At 40.7% G+C, this 18,229-nt stretch overlaps 1 protein-coding gene across 1 annotated transcript in view; it reads left to right on the top strand.

The window, feature by feature from the left end:
* GLP1R (glucagon like peptide 1 receptor) overlaps positions 1–18,229 on the top strand; it is an 83,033-nt gene that overhangs the window by 47,671 nt on the left and 17,133 nt on the right. Inside the window, 4 exon segments of the mRNA XM_058019914.1 lie at positions 4,086–4,195; positions 6,743–6,849; positions 10,240–10,393; positions 11,826–11,985. Of these exon segments, the coding sequence (XP_057875897.1) occupies positions 4,086–4,195; positions 6,743–6,849; positions 10,240–10,393; positions 11,826–11,985 (531 nt within the window).

Here is an 18,229-nt window from a genome sequence, read left to right as displayed (position 1 = left end):
TTTAAAGCATTTTTAGGTAGTTTTATTGCAAGCCACATTCTTTCCTCTGAGCAGAAAGAATGGTAAGACACTTGCAATTCTCGAGTCAAAGCATTCCTGATTAAAAGCTTGTGGATTCCTTGAATTTTGTTGGACCTGCAACAAAGATGGGAATTTTGTATATGAGTAGATTTAAAGTCTCCAGAGTTTTATTGATTGTTTTGAAGAAACACCAGAGTAGAGTTGCTGGTGTTTTATTCTGTTCCTCGTGTCACTGAGACAAGATTGGGGAAGAGCATTCAGCTCAGGTGAATCTCTTCTGAGCTGTTGGACATTAACAAACAGCCTTTTTGCTGTTTGGGCAGTAGCAGGTGGCTGCCTGTGAGCCTGTTGCCCACAGGAGGAGTGGATGGAGGCTGTTTGCCTTCTGCTTCTGGGAAATGGAGGAAGTGGGAATGACTGTGGGCTGATGCAATTTGGGAGGGTTCTGTTTCAGAGGCACATCTTTCTGTGGGCATGCTGAGTGAAGTCTGGGCTCTGGGCAGCTTCTCTGACCCATCACAGGCGCTTGAAGGTGGCTGTGCCCTGGGCTGTGTTTGCCTGGAGACCCTGTGTGGTGCTGGTGCTGGATGGGCCAAGCTGCAGGGCATGCAGGGCAGCTGCAAGGCATGCAGGGCCTCATGGGTGTGGTGTTTATTAAATTCTGAGCCCTTCTCAGCTCCATGGTGCTGTGTGGGTAATGGGGAGTCTGACACATTACCGAGAGCGTTCCATTTCCACAACAGTGAGACTTGTTTGCACATTTCTGAGAGTCACTGGCTGCCTGCAGTGCATCAGCCCTGGGTTATTCTCATGTCCTGCATTCTGCACTCCCCCAGCTCTTTTGTGAGCATTGTCCCGTCTATCAACTAGCGTCTCAATGGTGCCTCAAAGTGGAAATTTTTATAACATTATAAATGCTCTTTAAAACATTAAAGCAAACATTAAAACATTCTTTTTTGTAACATTTTGCTGTCTCATAAGCATTCTGGTTAATAAATTATTCTGTAGACCAGGTGTTTAGGCTGTCACTTTGTGATGTGCAGTCTCATCTATTTGGGATTTGTTTGATTTATTCTTTTACATTTTAAGGCTTTTCCTGGGTACAGATAGCCCAGCTGGTCTTCAGTTGCCTCGGGGTCCTGCACTGGTCACCCCTGTTTTGGCAATCAGTGAGTCTATGGCAACCTGACGCAGCTGGCATGTCACTGCCCAGAAGTCTGTGAGAGCCATCCACTTTGAGAGTTTGTGACCCCTAGGTATGGCAGGAATGTTTCTGTCCAGTGTAATAGCTTTACGTTATTTTTTCTTCATATCTAAATGAATTGCCTTGTCTTTCTGTCTGATAGCAAATTGCATGTTTCATTTACAGTAAACCTTTCAATTTGCTAATATTTGCCAGCCTTCAGGATACACCAGATTTTCCTCTTCATTATTTAAAAAGTGTTATCAATAAAAAGAAAATTAAAGTGTGTCATGATGATTGGGAGAGAAAATAAATATATTGAAGCTAAGAATCCATTCCAATTAGACCTTTTCACTAAGAAATACTGGCAGAGGGGGGACATTCACAAAGAGTTTTAGAAAATGTGAAATAATGTTGGGGTTTGGGGTTTTTTTGCTTGCTAGTTTTTAATTAATTCTCCTTTAACGCGGTGGGGTTTTTTTCTAGGAATATAGTAAAATTTCTTGTTTTCTGAGATTATTCCTCATAATAATTTTGTCTTGTAATGCTTGATTATGGCTCATCTAATGGTAGTCATACAAAATTTCCTAGTCCTATGGTCCTCTGGACTTAAACCTCCTGGATTTCACAAACATTGGCTCCAAATATACAATATTTACTGATTCCAAGGGCTGCTTTTGCACAGGTGTTCTAAATGGCTTCCTTCAAGTTGCTGACTGCTAATCCTAAGGGGGTTGGGTGAGAGGGGGAATCATGTGAGTTCCTTAATATATTCATAGAATGGTTGGGTTGGGAGAGAGCTGAAAGATCATCTAGTTCCAACCACCATGCCCTGGACTGGGATGTCTTCCACTAGGCCAGGTTGCTCCAAGTCCCATCCAGCCTGGTCTTGAACTCTTCCAGGGATGTGGCATCCTCGGCCTCTCAGCATAACCTGTTGGAGAGACTCACCACCTTTTTGGTAAAGAATTTCTTGCTAATATCTAATCCAAATTTAGATAATCTAGATTTCGATAAAATCTTGAGCTTTCTTGTAGCCCCCTTCAGGAAGTGGAAGGCTGCTGTGAGGTTTCCCTGGAGCCTTTTCTTCTCCAGGCTGAAGCAAAAAAGCTGTTGAGTACCACACAGCCCTCTGCATGTCCTTTGCAGACAGGTCTCCCCTGTCCTTCCTGAGAGGACCTGTGTTTTCCCTAGTCTTTCTTCTATTCCTGATGCTCCTAAATGAGCATTTTTATTACCATTCAGCAACATCACAGCCATGTGCTGACCTAAAGAAGTGGTTGGCACTGGCAGTAGATAATGAGAGCAGGTGCAGTTAGTGGCTGTGAATGTGTTGCAGAAGCTGTACCTAATTTCTCCTGTTTTCACAAGAACAGATACCCTTAATAGTAAGAAAAAACCTCCACAAGCATAGCTTAATTTTTATATCACCTTTATATTACCTCTTATTGGTATATTCAGTATAGCAATTACAAAACCAAATAGACTATGCCTACCACAACCATTATCAGCTACCATTTAGAATACTAATTTAAAATGGCTTATTAGAATATTAATGTCTATATTTTTTTAAACATTTATTACATATAGTACCTGCTAGTTGTCTGCTGCTGACAATTATCAAACAGATTACCAGTTGTCAGCCTACATGCAAACAACCTACTGGGTTGTTATAATTTCAAATAGGTTTTAAAATTTTCCCATTGAACAGAAATGCCAAATTCTAATGATTCTAGTTTGCAGTAATGAGGGAGCTGACAACAGGATGAGGTTGCAGCAGGCAAGGCTGGGTTTGAGCAAAAATTGTAATTGGAATTATTACATCAAATGTAGAACTGAATCCTCCTAACTCATCTTATAATGCCCCAGGATATTGTAAGAGCATTTTTCCAAAGATTGTCTGGGTAGAGGCTAACCGTGACTGAGGGATTGACCCAGCATTCCTTTTGAGGAGTAGCTTCGTTATACAGAATAGGTTGGTTTACTGGGTCAAAAATGTGATTAGTGAGAAATTTGCAAAGCAGCTCATACAAGGACACTTCCAGTTGCTTATGTGTAGAGCTGTCTAAGTTGTTAGATTTCCCCAGTACTCCAGATACTAGAGAGGGAGTTTCTTTTCATACACTATGTCTGAATGCTGCTTTCCCTTTGCACTTCTGGTGCTTCCATCTGACAAAATTTTATTAGGAGCCATTGCAATTTACTTGCTTTTACAAGATCAAGCAGCTTACTGCTTGAGAAAGGTGCTTAATTTATTGCTAATTTTGTTATTCAGAGAGGTAGATGGAGGGAATAGAAAGAGTACACAGGTAGTTTAGGAAAAGATTTATTGTAGCACAGATGTTTGTATAAGCATTTACGTTTTGGGAAGCTTGTGTTAGTGTACCTCTTCGGAGATTTCTCTGGGTGTGCATGCTTTCAGAAAAGAAAAAGCACATTTAGTCTTTTTGCACCATCTTTTCCATGTAGAATCTGTAGCTGAAGCTTAAGATTCCTAGAATTTGTATGTTTCAGAACATATTTTATTTTAGTGAAACTAAACTAATATTTTAGTGATCTGGAATTTATGCATACTGTAAAATCCACACAAAGATGGCAGCAGTTATTTCAGTCTCTTGTTACCGTGGAATGGTCCTGGAACATGTCCTGGTGCCACCTGAAACCTTGGCAGCTGCTCTGGGGCCCTGAGGACAAGCAGCAGTGTGTTGGGGGCAGGCAGGGTGTGGGTGCAGCACTTCCCCTGCCATGCTGCAGCTTCCCCCTCCAGCCAGGAGAGCGGTGGGTGGGCAAGGAGGGCTGCAGGGAGATGCTGTGTGGGCCTTGCCCCTCAGTCCAGTGGGCTCTGTCCCCGCTGACCCTGTGGCTGGCTTTGCTCCTGCAGTGCTGCACGGGCAGGTGTACCGCTTCTGCACCTCGGAGGGGACCTGGCTGCTCAAGGAGAATTCAACCCTGCCCTGGAGGAACCTGTCTGAGTGTGAGCCCTCTGACCAGGTAAGAGTTTTTCCCTTTACACCTCCCCCCTCCCTCTTGCTGCTGTTGTTTAGGACAAAGCAGGAGAGAGGAAAAAAACAGCTGTTGATGCCCGCTGGTTTTTCTCCTGTCAGAGTATTCTTGACTGACTCACCTCAGTGAGCCTAATGCTGAGGGACATCAGGTCTCTCCCCTTTAACAAAGGGAACATGAAGGGCAGATGAGAGCACTTTCAAATGTGCGTGAGAGCCAAGAGAAGTGACTGGGGTCATCCCAGCTGTGGTGCAAGTTGAGCAAGGAGCTCAACTGCAGGAGTGACCTACTGTTATTCCTTTGCCTTTTTTCCATTGTCACGTCATTGTAATGTGACCATTTGTTCTGTCTGTCTTGTTAGCAGCTATTAAGGTGATTAAGATGAACTGAACTGAAGGATATTTGCTTTTTCACCTCTGGGCATGGGGCAATACCTGCCTTTCTTTGTTAAAGGTTTTTTTGTCTTTATACCTTCATTTTCTGTGGGCGATGGAATTAGGCTTGTCAGTGTTATTTTCTTGCCCTCATGCTTTTTACTCTGCAGGGAGCTGAGATGCCTGGCACTAAATGAAGGAGAGCACAGGGATTTTCAGAGGATTTTTGACAGCCATTGGCGTCAGCCAGTGTGCTGTGTGCGTTCCCATGACACGTGATACCACTACTACTGGGAACCTCCCAGGGCGATGCTTTTCCTCACAGAAATTGAGTGCACTCTCTCTAGCCTGGAGTACTGGGAGCCCGTGCATTACCTAGTCAAAACAGTTCAAGTTTATGAAAGTCCCAAGAGCTGCAGGATCTGTACCCTCTGTGGTTTCCATTGCTCAGTGCCTCATTCTTCAGAATGAATAAATGGCTACAGATGAGGAGGAGATTGGAAAAGAGAGAGTTTCTCTTCTCCAAATATGTGAATTTTAACCTTTTGCTTTGACTTGCAGCCTTACTCCTTGTCCCTTTTGTGTTCTATGCTGTACCAGCAGAACAGATTTGTCTTAATGCTATGTATAAGCCTGGTTGTTTCACTTTGCCTTGTTGGCCATTATGATTTCTTCCAGAGCTGTGTTGGGACATGCCAATGACTGAGATACCTAATGGTAACACTTGTTCATTTGGCACCTGCCTCCAATTTTTCATGAACTGATCTGGATTCTGAAACCCTTTGTAGGTGGTGTCACTCCCTGAAATGTGAACAGCCATGTTTGGTTTTCCAGCTAATGTATATAGAGCCCCATAGTAACTTTGGTTTATGTATCTTTGGTTTATGTATCTTGTGGGAACAAGCTGTTTTTATGAGTTTGTCATGTGTTACATTACAAATGTAGCTAAAACAAATTCCCAAGTGTTAGTGAATCTTTATAAATTTTGGTGTTTGATGTAATTTTCATCTATATACGTGTTTTAAATTGTTAGGTTTCAGTTGTTTGCTTAAGCTTTGATACTGAAGAGGTTTTTCTTTTCAAAAGGCAGCTTTCATAGCATTTGCTTTAAAGCATTAAGCTAGCAAGTCTGAGGTACAGCTTTAAATCCTCCTGGCTGTGCAAAATATATCTGAATAACTGTACCTAATTTATGAAGTACAAGGAATGTATTCCGTTGTACAGCACAGGTCTCAGGAGTCAATTGCAGAGTTAGCAGCTTGAAGAAGGGAAATAAAATCCCTGACTCTATTTAGACAAAGATAAGTGCTTAGAGATGAACTAGAACTGTGAATATGAATGTGCCTTGGAGGCTGAGCAATAAGACTGTGCTAAAATTCAGAGCTGCCTGTACCTTTTCAAGTAATTCTCTCCTCTATAAGGATTTTGGCCGGAATTTTTAAGCAAGAGTCTCAATAATCATGTTTTCATTGAATCTGAAGAGAGCCCCCACTGCTCTGGTCTGCAGCAGGTTGCTCCCTCTTAAACTGTGTGGTAACATCCGGGTCAAGAGATGCTGTTGGGCTCTGGTTTGTTACCAGGAGGTTGCATAGTTGAGGCAGAGCACAGATTATTTGGGAGCAGAAAAGGGTTTAGCTATGTGAATTCAAGGCATACTTTGCCTCCAAGTCATCAAATAGGACGTGGCTTGTTGCACTTTGAAGTGTAGATGAGGATCCCCCTCATTATCACAGAAAGGAGACTTGCTTGAAGTGCTCAAGTCTGAAAAGGTGAGATCTTCCATTTTTACTGCAGGTCTGAGTTGTGTCTGTGCTTCCTGCCATCAGTTTTAAGACTTGCTTGTGTGGTAATTCATGTCTCTCCAACTTTATTATGAAATAATATCACATATCTGTTTTTCTAGCCAGGCTGCAAAACCCAACTATTTGAGCGAATACCTGGGAGCAGCTGAGGAATTAAGATTAAATTTTTATTTCTTTAGAGCATATGGAAAGTGGAAGACTGATATGACATGTGCCTTTAAACTTGGAAGTAGGAGAATGATTTCTGTTTATCGTTAAGAAAGCTAGAAAGTAGCTGGGAGAAAAGAACTGAAGGCCATGAACTCTCTCTTTTCCCCCTCCACTTTTTTGTTTTTCTTTTCTTCTTTATATGCTCTCAGGATGCACCAGAAGAACAGCTCCTGAATTTGTCCATCATATACACCATTGGATATGCTCTTTCCTTCTCTGCCCTTGTAATAGCAACTGCCATTCTTCTTGGATTCAGGTAACTGGCAAAGCTTTGAAGAGAGTACGCTAAAGGTTTTATGTTTTTCTATATGACAATATCAGACTTTGACAGAAACATTTGATTATTATTTTTTTCCTTCCTTCCTTCCATCACCTCATTATTTCTCTTATCTTTTGTTACTTCTGTGTTCCTTCCTAAAATAATTCTTTCTCAAAATGCAAAAATTGCCAAATTTTTGCAGTTACCCATATGAACATGTAGAACAGGTACTTTTTATCAATTGGAATCTTTTGCTAGGTAAGTTTTTATTTCAATGAAATTTCCATTGGAAGAGGTGGCAAAAGAGAGAGATGCAAGCATTCCTTCATGGTCTCACCTTGCAGATGAGGCACAAGTCTGAGATGGGCAAGGACATTTAGGAGAAAAATTTTCATCTTGCTTTGTTTGGAGTTACCCAGAGCACAAATCTCAGTCTGGCCTATATCCCAGTCTTCACATGCAAGATGTGCAGAAATGGATTTTTTGACAAAATTTATAATTTTGGAGAACTTTCAGAAATTCTTATTTCTTTCACAATATGGAAGAGAGTCTAATTGGAAACTTGAAAATTTTTTGAAATAAATTTCTGACAGCTGGCCACAGTGGTATACGGAGTTCATCCAGATTTGCACCTACAAATTCAACAGACCGTATAAAAATTTAGACACTCTTGGTTGTCCATGCCAAACATACACTCTGTGTGTTTGGTTAGAAAATAAATAAAAGCCAAAAACCCCCACCAGACCAAAACACAGCTTTGGATTCTAATAGGGATCCTTTTTCTTTTTTCCCCTTCTGTAAATGCAAGAGATGTTTTGATTCCAGCCAGACTTTCCTTCAGTTTGGAGGTGCTGAGCACAGGAGACTGATGCAGAGATGAGATCCTGTTCTGTTGTGGGAAGGAAATCCCTCTGCCATGAAGCTGATCACTACAGCCGGGTCCCATCCCTCTTATGTCCTGATGAGGCTGCCTCCCAAACAAGTATAATGTTCCATGTCCTGGTTCTCTTATTTGAAGTCAAGTCAGGAACCTTCAGTGACCCTCTGATCCTTAAGAAGCCTCCTTCCCTGACTGAAGAATTACCATTGCCAGTTATTGGTCATTTCCTCTGGTGCCTGCACTACACTTTTAGCAAGGCAGTCCTTTTCCTTTCTTCCCTTATGTATTTAACAAGGTCAGTCATATCTTTTAACTTGGAATTTCCAAAACTAAAGTGATACAAGCCTTCTCACATTGAACCATACTTTTTTAGCAATATATTATCCCTTCTGCTCCCAGTGGAGAAGCATAGGTGGGCAATATCAAGGAAGTTTTAAAATGACTGCAGAAATCCAGAGACATGCTCCCCCTCTGTGAATGCCATGTGATAATTATGATTTGTATGTGTTGTACCTGTGCAACTTTGGGACCTTTCTGACAAAGCACCAGATGGTCTTGCAGTCTCCGAATCTCTCCCAGGATAACTGTTTTCTCCTCAGTTCACCTATCAGTGGCACTCCTTGAGTATTCTTAGCAGTCCAAATGTAAAGGTCACAGAGCACAACCATGTACTTTTTGAAGGAAGGGAGAAAGGATGTTTTCTGGCAGGCAACAAAGAGCAAGTTTGTCACCAAGGACTGGTAGGAGAGAGGGAATTTTGATGTCCTGACTTTTGTGGGGTGATGCTTTAGCGTTTTTTCCTTCAACTATGAAGCAGGGACTGGAGAACTGTACACAAGTGTGTGCTTCTCATTTTGAAAGTGAGATTCTAGGGACGTCAGAGATACCAAGAGTCTTGTTAAAACTGTGCAGTCAATCCATTTTGTGTTCTCCTGTCTGAGTTTTTTTACCAGGAGACAAGTTGGTCCTGGATCTCATGAAATATGAGATCTACCCTATGTGAATTGCAGTTTCTGGGTTCTGACTGGAATCTCTGCCCATTTCCCTGAAGCTGCTCAGCCTCAACAAATGGGGATCAAAAGCTAATTCAATGACATGCAAATACTGATGGGCCTCTTAGAATTCTTAGACTACAAAATAACCTTTATATTTGTCTTTAAAGGTGATAGAGCAGAGGAAACAATATCTCTCATGAGTCCTATTTTGGATCCCGAAAACAATGGAAGGAAAGTCTGTCATGTCAGTGGTGGAAGCTGAATTAGGCCCATAACTTCATGACTGAAACAATTTGAATAACTTTTTGCCTGTAGCAAAAATACTCAGTAACTACCTGCAACCTATTTTCTTCAATTGCCTAATTTACATAACTTTTTCAATCGGATTGAAATGTGTAGCAGTTCTGAAGGGTAGCAACAAATGAATTTTGAGTTTAAGGAACATAAATATTAATAATAGGTAAGTTTTGAAATAAATTGTGACTTAAAAGTGATACAAAAATTCTACCTGACCTATGACAAACAAGTTGTTCTTCAGTGCAAACCTCTAGCTTTCAGACCAAGTTAGTTTTTCTACCAAAATTTATAGAGCTGTAAAAACCAGACATATGAAGTATAAGTTCACTGGAAGTTTTGCTGGAATAATTGCTGATTACCATATGTTACATCTGTCTTTTAGCATCTTACAAATCATACCCAGTGTAACTTCCTTTTGGTAAAGGGTGTACCCTTGCAGAGCTGGGAGAAAAATGTGAATAAGGCTGGTAAAATACTGGCAGTAGTCTGCAATTGGATCCCATTTACATGACTGCAGTTTCTTTGCTATCCCTTAACGTGCCTTTTTTTTTTTTTTTTTGACAAGTAGCAATTTTATTGTCTTTGCAGCAGGCTGCTGAAACTCAAGAGGATTTTTCCTTTGGTTTTTTGTTTTCAATTCTGAATGCAGAGATGAAAAATCTGTTCCTTTTACTTCTACAGAAAGTATTTACAATTGTCCCAGAAGGCAATTTGAATATAGATTTTTTTTTTTCTTGCTGTCAAAGGGTGATTTGCAGGTGGGTTATTTTTCATGGTGGGTTTGAGCTGCACTGCACGCCAGTCCTGAGCTTTGCCAAGGTAAACTTGCGCAGTGACATTGGGGTCAATTCAAAGCAATTAGCTTCAGCGTTATGTGGAACTTGACTTTTTCAGTCCTTTCAGATAAGGCTTCTGAAAATGACTTTATTTTTACACTTTTTAAGCTTTAGAAATTTTTTTTTTCCTAAACACACCTATCTTCTTCCTTTCCCCAAACATTGTCTCTAAGGGCTAAAGTTTGAATTGTGTGTTTTCCTTGGTAGTATTTTCTTCCCAAAGACAGTTTGAAATCCCTACAGCCATTCCCAAGTTATGGGGTTTCCTCTGATGCCTCCTGATTTCTTACAGGGCTCGTTGTTCCCTTTCTCAGTCCTGTGTCTGATGTTGCATCTTTTATGTGGGTAGTGGATCATGACTGGATTTTTCTTTTTACAGACATCTGCATTGCACAAGGAATTACATTCACCTGAACCTCTTCACCTCTTTCATCCTCCGGGCTATATCTGTTTTCATTAAAGACTCAGTGGTGAAGTGGATGTACAGCACAGCCACACAGGAGTACCAGTGGGAAGGACTTATAGCCTTCCAGGTAAGGCTGTGGTCATTCCTAGGATATTGGAGTCATCACTGTGGTGTGTCTGCATCACAGCACGTAGTTGAATTTTTTAGTTGGTGGCATTACATGTTTCTCTACCTGGGGGAAGTTAGCCCCCACAAGACAGAGGAACAAGAAGCAGATCTTTTTGCATACATATATATGAATGCATACACCAATGCCCTTATCTTCTTTCTATGCTGTAGTTTCATTTCTTTCTAACAGTGATAAGAGGGCATTTATTCTCCTACGCCAGCACTTTTTGTGATAGAACTGGCCATCTGGGCAGTTGGTTTTCCACCAGCTAAGTTGGTTGTTCCTGGTCATCTCTATATAATCTCTTGATGGCAGGAAAAAAAGGAAGCATCTGATTAAAATGCAAATTTGAAAGCATTTAGAAAAGCTTTGGAGGAATAGGCTAATTAAATACTTCTAACTGATGAGAGAGGCTATACAACTCTTTTGTAAATAATGATGAAAGTGTGCCCTTCCCCATTTGGATTTGGAATGCAAAATGTACTTGAAACCTCAAAGAGAAGTAGCTTTATTATCTGTATAGCTCTGCAGCATTTGCTGCTGCAGTACAGGGTTGGAGTGGTAAGGGAAAACTCTCCTGCTGCATCCTTAGTGCCCATCCTTTTCTGACACTGCCTAAGGCAGAAGTGCTAAAACACTTTAGTGAATCTCATGTGATGGTTGATTTTTTTTCTCATCTGCAATTTATCAGTTACCAGAAAATAATATTGCATCTTAAATGGTTTGGAAAAGTTCATATTGGATTGTCAGTCATTTCCACTTTTTGGAAAGCCTTGACTTTATGATTTTACACACAGTTTACTCAATAGTGGTTTCATCAGGTCTGATGGATATATTAATTAGGTAATCATACTTACCTAAAACCTTTCTGATCAGCTCTGTATTTTACCAGCTATGAGAGAATTTGCACTTAAATGGGGTGCACTGGGCAACATTGCTTTTCTATGAAAATATCCTTTGCTTTGGCAAATAGTCAACCTTATGCCATCTACTCTTTTCTTTTTAATAGAGAAGTTCTCAACTGCAAAATAGAGTATCCAGGAAAGTGAAAGATTCACTGACTGTGGTTGATATAGTACCTTTCACTTGTTCTTTTCATCTTTATTCAGGCTTTTCAAAATAAAATCAGTTGCTTATTGAGGGAAAAATACAGAATAGGAGGAGTTTTTAAGGAGTATTTTTAAGGAGTTGTGTTGTTGAAAGCATCTGTCTGCTGTGCATAGAACCTATTCCTGGCTTCTGTCCATTCAGCAATAAAATATGTGATTAGTTTAGCAAGCTCCCTTTTTGAGGAGCAAGAGTAGTAAAGGGAACCAGTATTTTGAGTTAGTATCCTTTTATTCTCAGTCCCTGTTGGGTTACTTTGGGCTGTGATTTTTTTCCATCGCAGGAATCACTCAGCTGCCGTTTGGTCTTTGTGATGATGCAGTATTGTGTGGCTGCAAACTACTACTGGCTGCTGGTGGAAGGCATGTACCTGTACACACTGCTGGTGCTCTCTGTCTTCTCTGAGCAGAGGATTTTCCGCCTCTATCTCTGCATTGGCTGGGGTGAGTTGGATTTTCCATTTGTCCTCCTGTGGCTGCACTGGCAGAGGGGATGACAGGAGAACTTGTGTGTCTGTCCTAGTGCTGCCGAGTTCAAGTCCTGCACTCTGCATTCTCTTTTTGTTCCTGATCCCTTACCTTGTTTGGGCTGGAGGGTGTGGTCACAGCTCCTGGATGCTCATGGCACAGAGGCTGTGGGACACTGCAGAAGCTCACCAAACCAGTGGCAAACTACTTTTCCTTCAGGACATTACCTTCCCAGGACAGATTGTGTGTGGGTGGTTCCAGCTGGATGTGGACTTTTCTAGACTGCCTTGCTTCATCTCCTGGAAGTTTTTGATTGCATTTAAAGACATGTGAACTGCTTGTGGTGTAAAATAGCAAAGCTGCTTTGCATCTGGGTGAGGACAACAGTAGAGAAATGGCGACAGCATGGGAGGGGATGATGCAAAGGGGCAGGGGGTGTCGGGTTGGCTAATTGGGCAGAGCAGGTCATATGGGGATTGTCTGGAAAAAAAAGGGTCGGGTGCATGTGCCATGGGCACGTGTGTGTGTGAAATCAAGGGTTTTGATGCCTTGAAATCAACTGGTTCACTAAGGGTCACCTTCTGCAGAAAGGGTAAAGCATTGATTCTTTCACTATATAGTTCACCTGAAAATACATTACAGTTTGGGATCAATCTCGTTTTTAGTGTGATCTTGCATGTACTTTTACTGCATTCTCTCCCTCCCTCTTCTCTACCCTCCCCTTTTGGTGGAATCAGGCCACTTTTGGAAAGATGAAAGTAAATACAAATAAATACTACAAGTGCTTTCACAGAAGCTAGTTTGAACATTTAAATTGCTTTGACTCTCCTCCTTTCTCTTTGGATTTCAATTGTGAATATTTTAGCAAATTAGTTCTCTGGAAAAATGCATATAAATGGCATATTATTGTCCCAATTCTACAAAAACTTGACATATAATGAGAAAAGGTTTTCTGTTATATTGATAGGAATAAATTAATGCAAATAATAGCAGTTTCCTGCAGGAGGGTTTTATTTAAAGTTCTCTATCTTCCATATTCTTTCATGTCAGGCATGCAGCAAAAGCAGCACATTTTTGTTTAACATTTGAACTATATGTTTTAATTAGACACTCAATTTAATTAAAAAAAAGGGGGGAGGGGGAGCTCTCCTGAAGCAATGACTGAGGTCATGAAAGGAAATGGAAAAGAAATTAGAACAAAATTATATCTAGTCAAATCCTAAGGGGACTGTGTTTACTTATAAGAAAGAGTTAGGCTGCTTTTGGTCTGAATCACTTCTATTTAGAGTTTGTCTCCTGCAAAGGCAGAAGGCAGAAATAGATGATGTTATTTTGATTTTGTTCTTTTTTTACAATGGTGGTTTTGCTATTGTATGTTGAATTTCTAGATGAGTTTTTGGAAACAAGCAGCAATGCAAGAACTTGGCACTAGGCACATGGGTTTCATCCAAGCTTTCTAGAAAAGCTCTGTCTGTGCCATTCAATCGTTATCTGTACAATTTCTTGCTCTTCCATATGTGTCTGCATGTGCAAACCTTGCCAATGATTCTCCACCTTCAAATGAGAAACATCTGCTATATCAGTGCTCCCAGATTAGTTATACCAGATAGCAGTTTCATCTCTAACCAGTGGAAAGATATAATAATTTTTCCTGATCTTTCTGCTTCTTCATTGGTGATTCCATTTTTTGGGTGCTCAAGTCCCTCACCAGGTGACTTTCTGCTGTATGCAACATTCAGAAGATTTTTATTTAATTTGATTTTTGAGCTGCCTGATAGCCTCAGTGTAATGCTGAGGCTTCAGAGAGAGAGACAGTACGTTCCTGTTTGAACTGTTGTCCTGCTCTTTGAAGTAGTCAATCAGCTGTAAAAATAAGGCTGGAACAAAAAATTAAATATTTATTTGATTGCCAGCGCTAATTTGATTCTCTGACCATTTGTTCCATTAATGAATTGGCCTCTCACAGGATATCTTTTTAACTTTTTCATTTCTTATAATTTGATTAATATTTATGAATGAAAATTTCATGTTTACATTCCTCAAAAACATAGTCACTTTGTTGTTATTTCTTACAATTGTAACTGAAGATTGTGATCACTCTCAGATGTGCTGGAGTCTGCTGTCCTGGAGCCCAGGGTGCTGAGCTTGATGTGCACCCTCCTCACTGCCCTAAGGTCCTTGAATTCCCCCATTTCATGGGCACTGCAGCCAAGGCTGCCCTTGGGCTTCACATTCCCCACCAGCTCCTCCTCGTTGGTGAGAGCAATGTCCAGCATGGCACCTCTCCTCATTGGCTCCTCTGTCACTTGGAGCAGGAATTTATCAGTGTGATCCAGGAAGCTCCTGCATCGCTTATGCTCTGCTGTCCCTCCAGCAGATATGGGAGTGGTTGAAGCCTCAGGAGTTCCAGGGTTTGTGACTGTGAGCCTGCTACTGTCTGTTTGCAGAAGGGCTTCCTGGTCAGGCAGCCTACAGCAGACTCCCTGTAATGTCACTTGTCCCTGTCCTCCCTTGAACCTGACCCACAAGCTCCCAGTCAGCTCCTCACCCATCCGCAGGTGGAACTCCATGCACTCCAGTGTCACTGATGTGGTGACACCCCCTCCTGCTCTCTCCTGCCTGGCCTCCCTGAAGAGCCTGTGGCATTCTGTTCCAGCACTCCAGTGAGGAGCCATCCCACCATGTCTCTGTGATGCCAGTGAGATCATAGCCCTGCAGGTACTGCCACTAGCATCCTGCTGGTAGGAGTGGATGGATTCAAGATCTCATTCCCCAGTAACTTCAGTTTAAAGCCCTCTTCCCAGGCTTGGCAAGCCTATGACTAAAGATTTTTTTCCCTTCTCTGTCAGATTCAGTCCATAGTAGACCAGTTGTTCCAAGATATTCCAGTTTTTGTTATATGATAACATCAGGTCAGTTCTAAAGTCAGTTATTAGACAGTAGTCCATTTATTATCAGTTCAAATGACAAATTATCCTTTGCTGTTGAAGTATTTATAAAGGGGAAAGTCTGTCTTGCATTATTATACTTTAAAAAAAAACTAGAAAAATCATAAAATCTTGATAGACCTATGAAAATTAATGTAGTTTCATAGATTGGGAGTAATTTATGCTAACATCATATATATTGATAGAATTGTATAAACCTTCCCTGTTACTTTTGAGGTAACTGTATTCCTAATGGCCACTTCACTGCTGAGATTTCATGTCATACTAGGCTTTGAGATGGCAGTGTTAAATTTTTCCTATTTCATTTAATGTGGAATACATCTTGCTTATGTCTTCTATTTCTTAGTCAAAGCAGAATTCCATATATTTATGTCAGCCTTAAGTTCCACATACCTTACTGCAAAAACAATTGTACATTCTACTTTCAATGCTGATGGAGAAAAAGAAGGCAGAAACACTTTGCAGCATCAAAACCCCAAAATTTTAATAGGCTAATGGAAGAGCAGGTAGGTGAGAGGTTTCCTTCCCTCTGGGGGTCAGCACAACAGCAGCCAAAACAGCTGTTGATTCACACAGTCATTTGCACTTGCAGAAAAGAAAATCTGTTGCTACGCACTGCTGGTACCTGGTGCTTCCTTGAGAAATCCTTGCCCATGGATCTCACTTTCTAGACAGAAGTAAAAACATTTATAAGAATGGGGTGAAAAAAAAAACCAACCTAACTACAGAGATCAAGATCATTACTTATTTGTTTTGTTTGTTTCTCAGTATGTGCAGACTGGTCTGAATCAGTGTCCAGGACACCAACCCAGTGTTCATCATGTCTGAGCCCAAGGCAGGAGCTGCTGAGCCTGACATTGAGTTTTAGCTATCAGTACTGTACTGAATAGTCTCTGGAGAAGGGCAGTTTATACTTGTAAAGCTGCTGTATCAGCAGATTTTAGCAGAAAAGGGACCTGTTCACATCTAAGAGTAGAGAGGAGGGAAGAATGGGGAAAGAACCGAAACATCCCACTGTGACTCTGAGCAGCAACCAGACAGGAGACCATTTTCAGCACTAAAGGCTAAGAAGAAAATGTTACTAAACAGCTAAATATTCTCTGAGCTTCTGTGGTAATTTTACACCCAGTTGCACTTGCAGCAGGAAAATGACCATAAAAAATAAATAATCTGCTTCCTTCCAAGCCTTGGCAATGCAAACTTGCTCTAAGGAAGAACACTTTGAGGAATGAAGCTATTAAAAACAGGAGGCCTGGCTGGGGCATCTAAATCTACATCCTGATTGCAAGGAATATATGACTGGAACAGAACCAGTAAGAAACCTTCCTTCAGAAGCCCAGTATGAACTCACTGTAGCAACAGGAGGCATTCATAGCACTGACCACTTTTTTTCTATTTTCAAATGAAAACTCTGCTTCAGACAAGGATGTAAAAATAGATTTTGTGTCCAGACTCATCTTGGTAAGAAATGCAAGGAATTCCTCTTAATCCTCTTCACTCTCTGTTTCCAAATTAAACTTTTTAATGTTTTTCCTTTTTTAGGAAGAAAAAAAAATAATCTTCTCACATAATCAGTGCTTTTACTCTTTTTACATATAGTCATATTTGTTTATAATTTCTCTCAGTTCCTCATGGCATCATTCTTGAATTCCTTCACCTATCAGTTGATCAAGTCAGAGCATCTTGGATGCTTTCTGAGAGAAAGAAGAATCAACTTGTTCTGACAGCAGTAGTGTCCTTCTGATTTATGTGCCTGATTTTCTCAGAGGCTGAACTTATCACACGTGGGATGTCAGGTTACAGCTAAAATACTGAAAACAGCCCTAAAATGCTGTATTCAGAATATGTCCTTCTTTAAAGGTTTCAGCAGGATAGCAGTGCTCTGGTCCTTCAGAGAAAAATCTACTTCAGGAAGAATCTGGAATCAGCATGTGAAGATGAGGGGAGCCTCCTTGCTCCTCATATTTCTTTCCTGAAATTTCCTCTATGTAAAGCGAGGTACAATGCAAAGCTTCAAGTACGGTGTAAGAATGGAAACTTGCTTGCACGTGGAGGTAAGGGAAGGATGATGGCATGGAATAGCACCACCTGCTGACACCTCTCTTGGAAATTTTCTGGGTTCCAGAACAAACCTGAGCTTTTCTGTTCTGTTACCAAAATATCTCAGACCTGTTCAATGAAGAGACTGATTTTTGAATGCTGCTGTTCACGACATGGTAACTTCATTAGCAGCTGCAGGAATTTCTTGCCTCTCTCATTAGGAATAGTGGAGCATTCTGAAGATGCCAACCTGTACAGGTTTTCTCAACATTTTTTCTCTCTTATCTACTCCATCCTTTTGCCATTCTGAAAAATGAATGTTTTTCCAATTTTTTTTTGCTGTTTTTCTTACTATGCAGGCACCTGGCCAGGTGCAGAATATTTAAGCTAGAGTGAAACTAAGTAGGTTGTGCTGCTTATTTATGCAGTGGGATGTTAAGATGATGATTTGGCAGTTGCATTACGTTCTCATCATCCATAATATGTATTATTATTGCAGCCCATAATTCAGATGCCCAGTCATTTGAAGTTGGACTTTATTAGCTGAGCTGTCAGCAGGCTTATTTTCTATTACACTTGACAGATTTCATAATTACCATGTAGTGTTCAAAGATTTTGGGTCAGCTATCAACCTGCAAGAATTAAGGTCACAGTTTATCGTGATCAGGCTGTTGCAGTTTCTGGTGTCTTCAACAGTGATGTAGTACAGAAGAAAAAGTAGACATTGCCATTTCCAGAATTCAGAAACTTTTCTCTGGCCAGTTATATCAGAAAAGATCCATCTCAGAGCTTTCTGTATGACAAAAAAAAAAAAGGCAAAACCAGAAAGAGTTCAGCCAACACCTTAAATAAATGCCTACTTTAAATGAGTACAGTTTTTTCCTTGGGTATCTGATATACTTTGAATAGCAGCAGCAAGAGGAAGAAGTGTGAGACTGAAACTCAAATGCATCAAGTGTTGTGTTGGAAGCCCAGGAGCGGAATACACCACTGATGCTGTTAATGAAATGTGGTATCTGTGATGTTTATTCAGTGAGTTGTATTCAGTTTACTTCCACTGCCTGCTCAAACCAGATAGAGTTCTCTTGACTGTAACCAGAATAATATATGGGTTTTTGCCAGTTAATGCAGGCTAACTAAATATCAAGACTGTTAATTAGTCTTCGGAGAGTCTCAGTCTCTCTTGCAAATGGCAGCTACTGCAGAGATGCTTCAGATTTGCTCTTTTGCTG

Source organism: Melospiza georgiana, chromosome 3 (assembly GCF_028018845.1).
Source record: "Melospiza georgiana isolate bMelGeo1 chromosome 3, bMelGeo1.pri, whole genome shotgun sequence".
NCBI classification, from domain to species: Eukaryota; Metazoa; Chordata; class Aves; order Passeriformes; family Passerellidae; genus Melospiza; species Melospiza georgiana.
The sequence above is the reverse complement of the archived record's forward strand: the minus strand, read 5'-3'. Positions and strand labels throughout refer to the sequence as shown.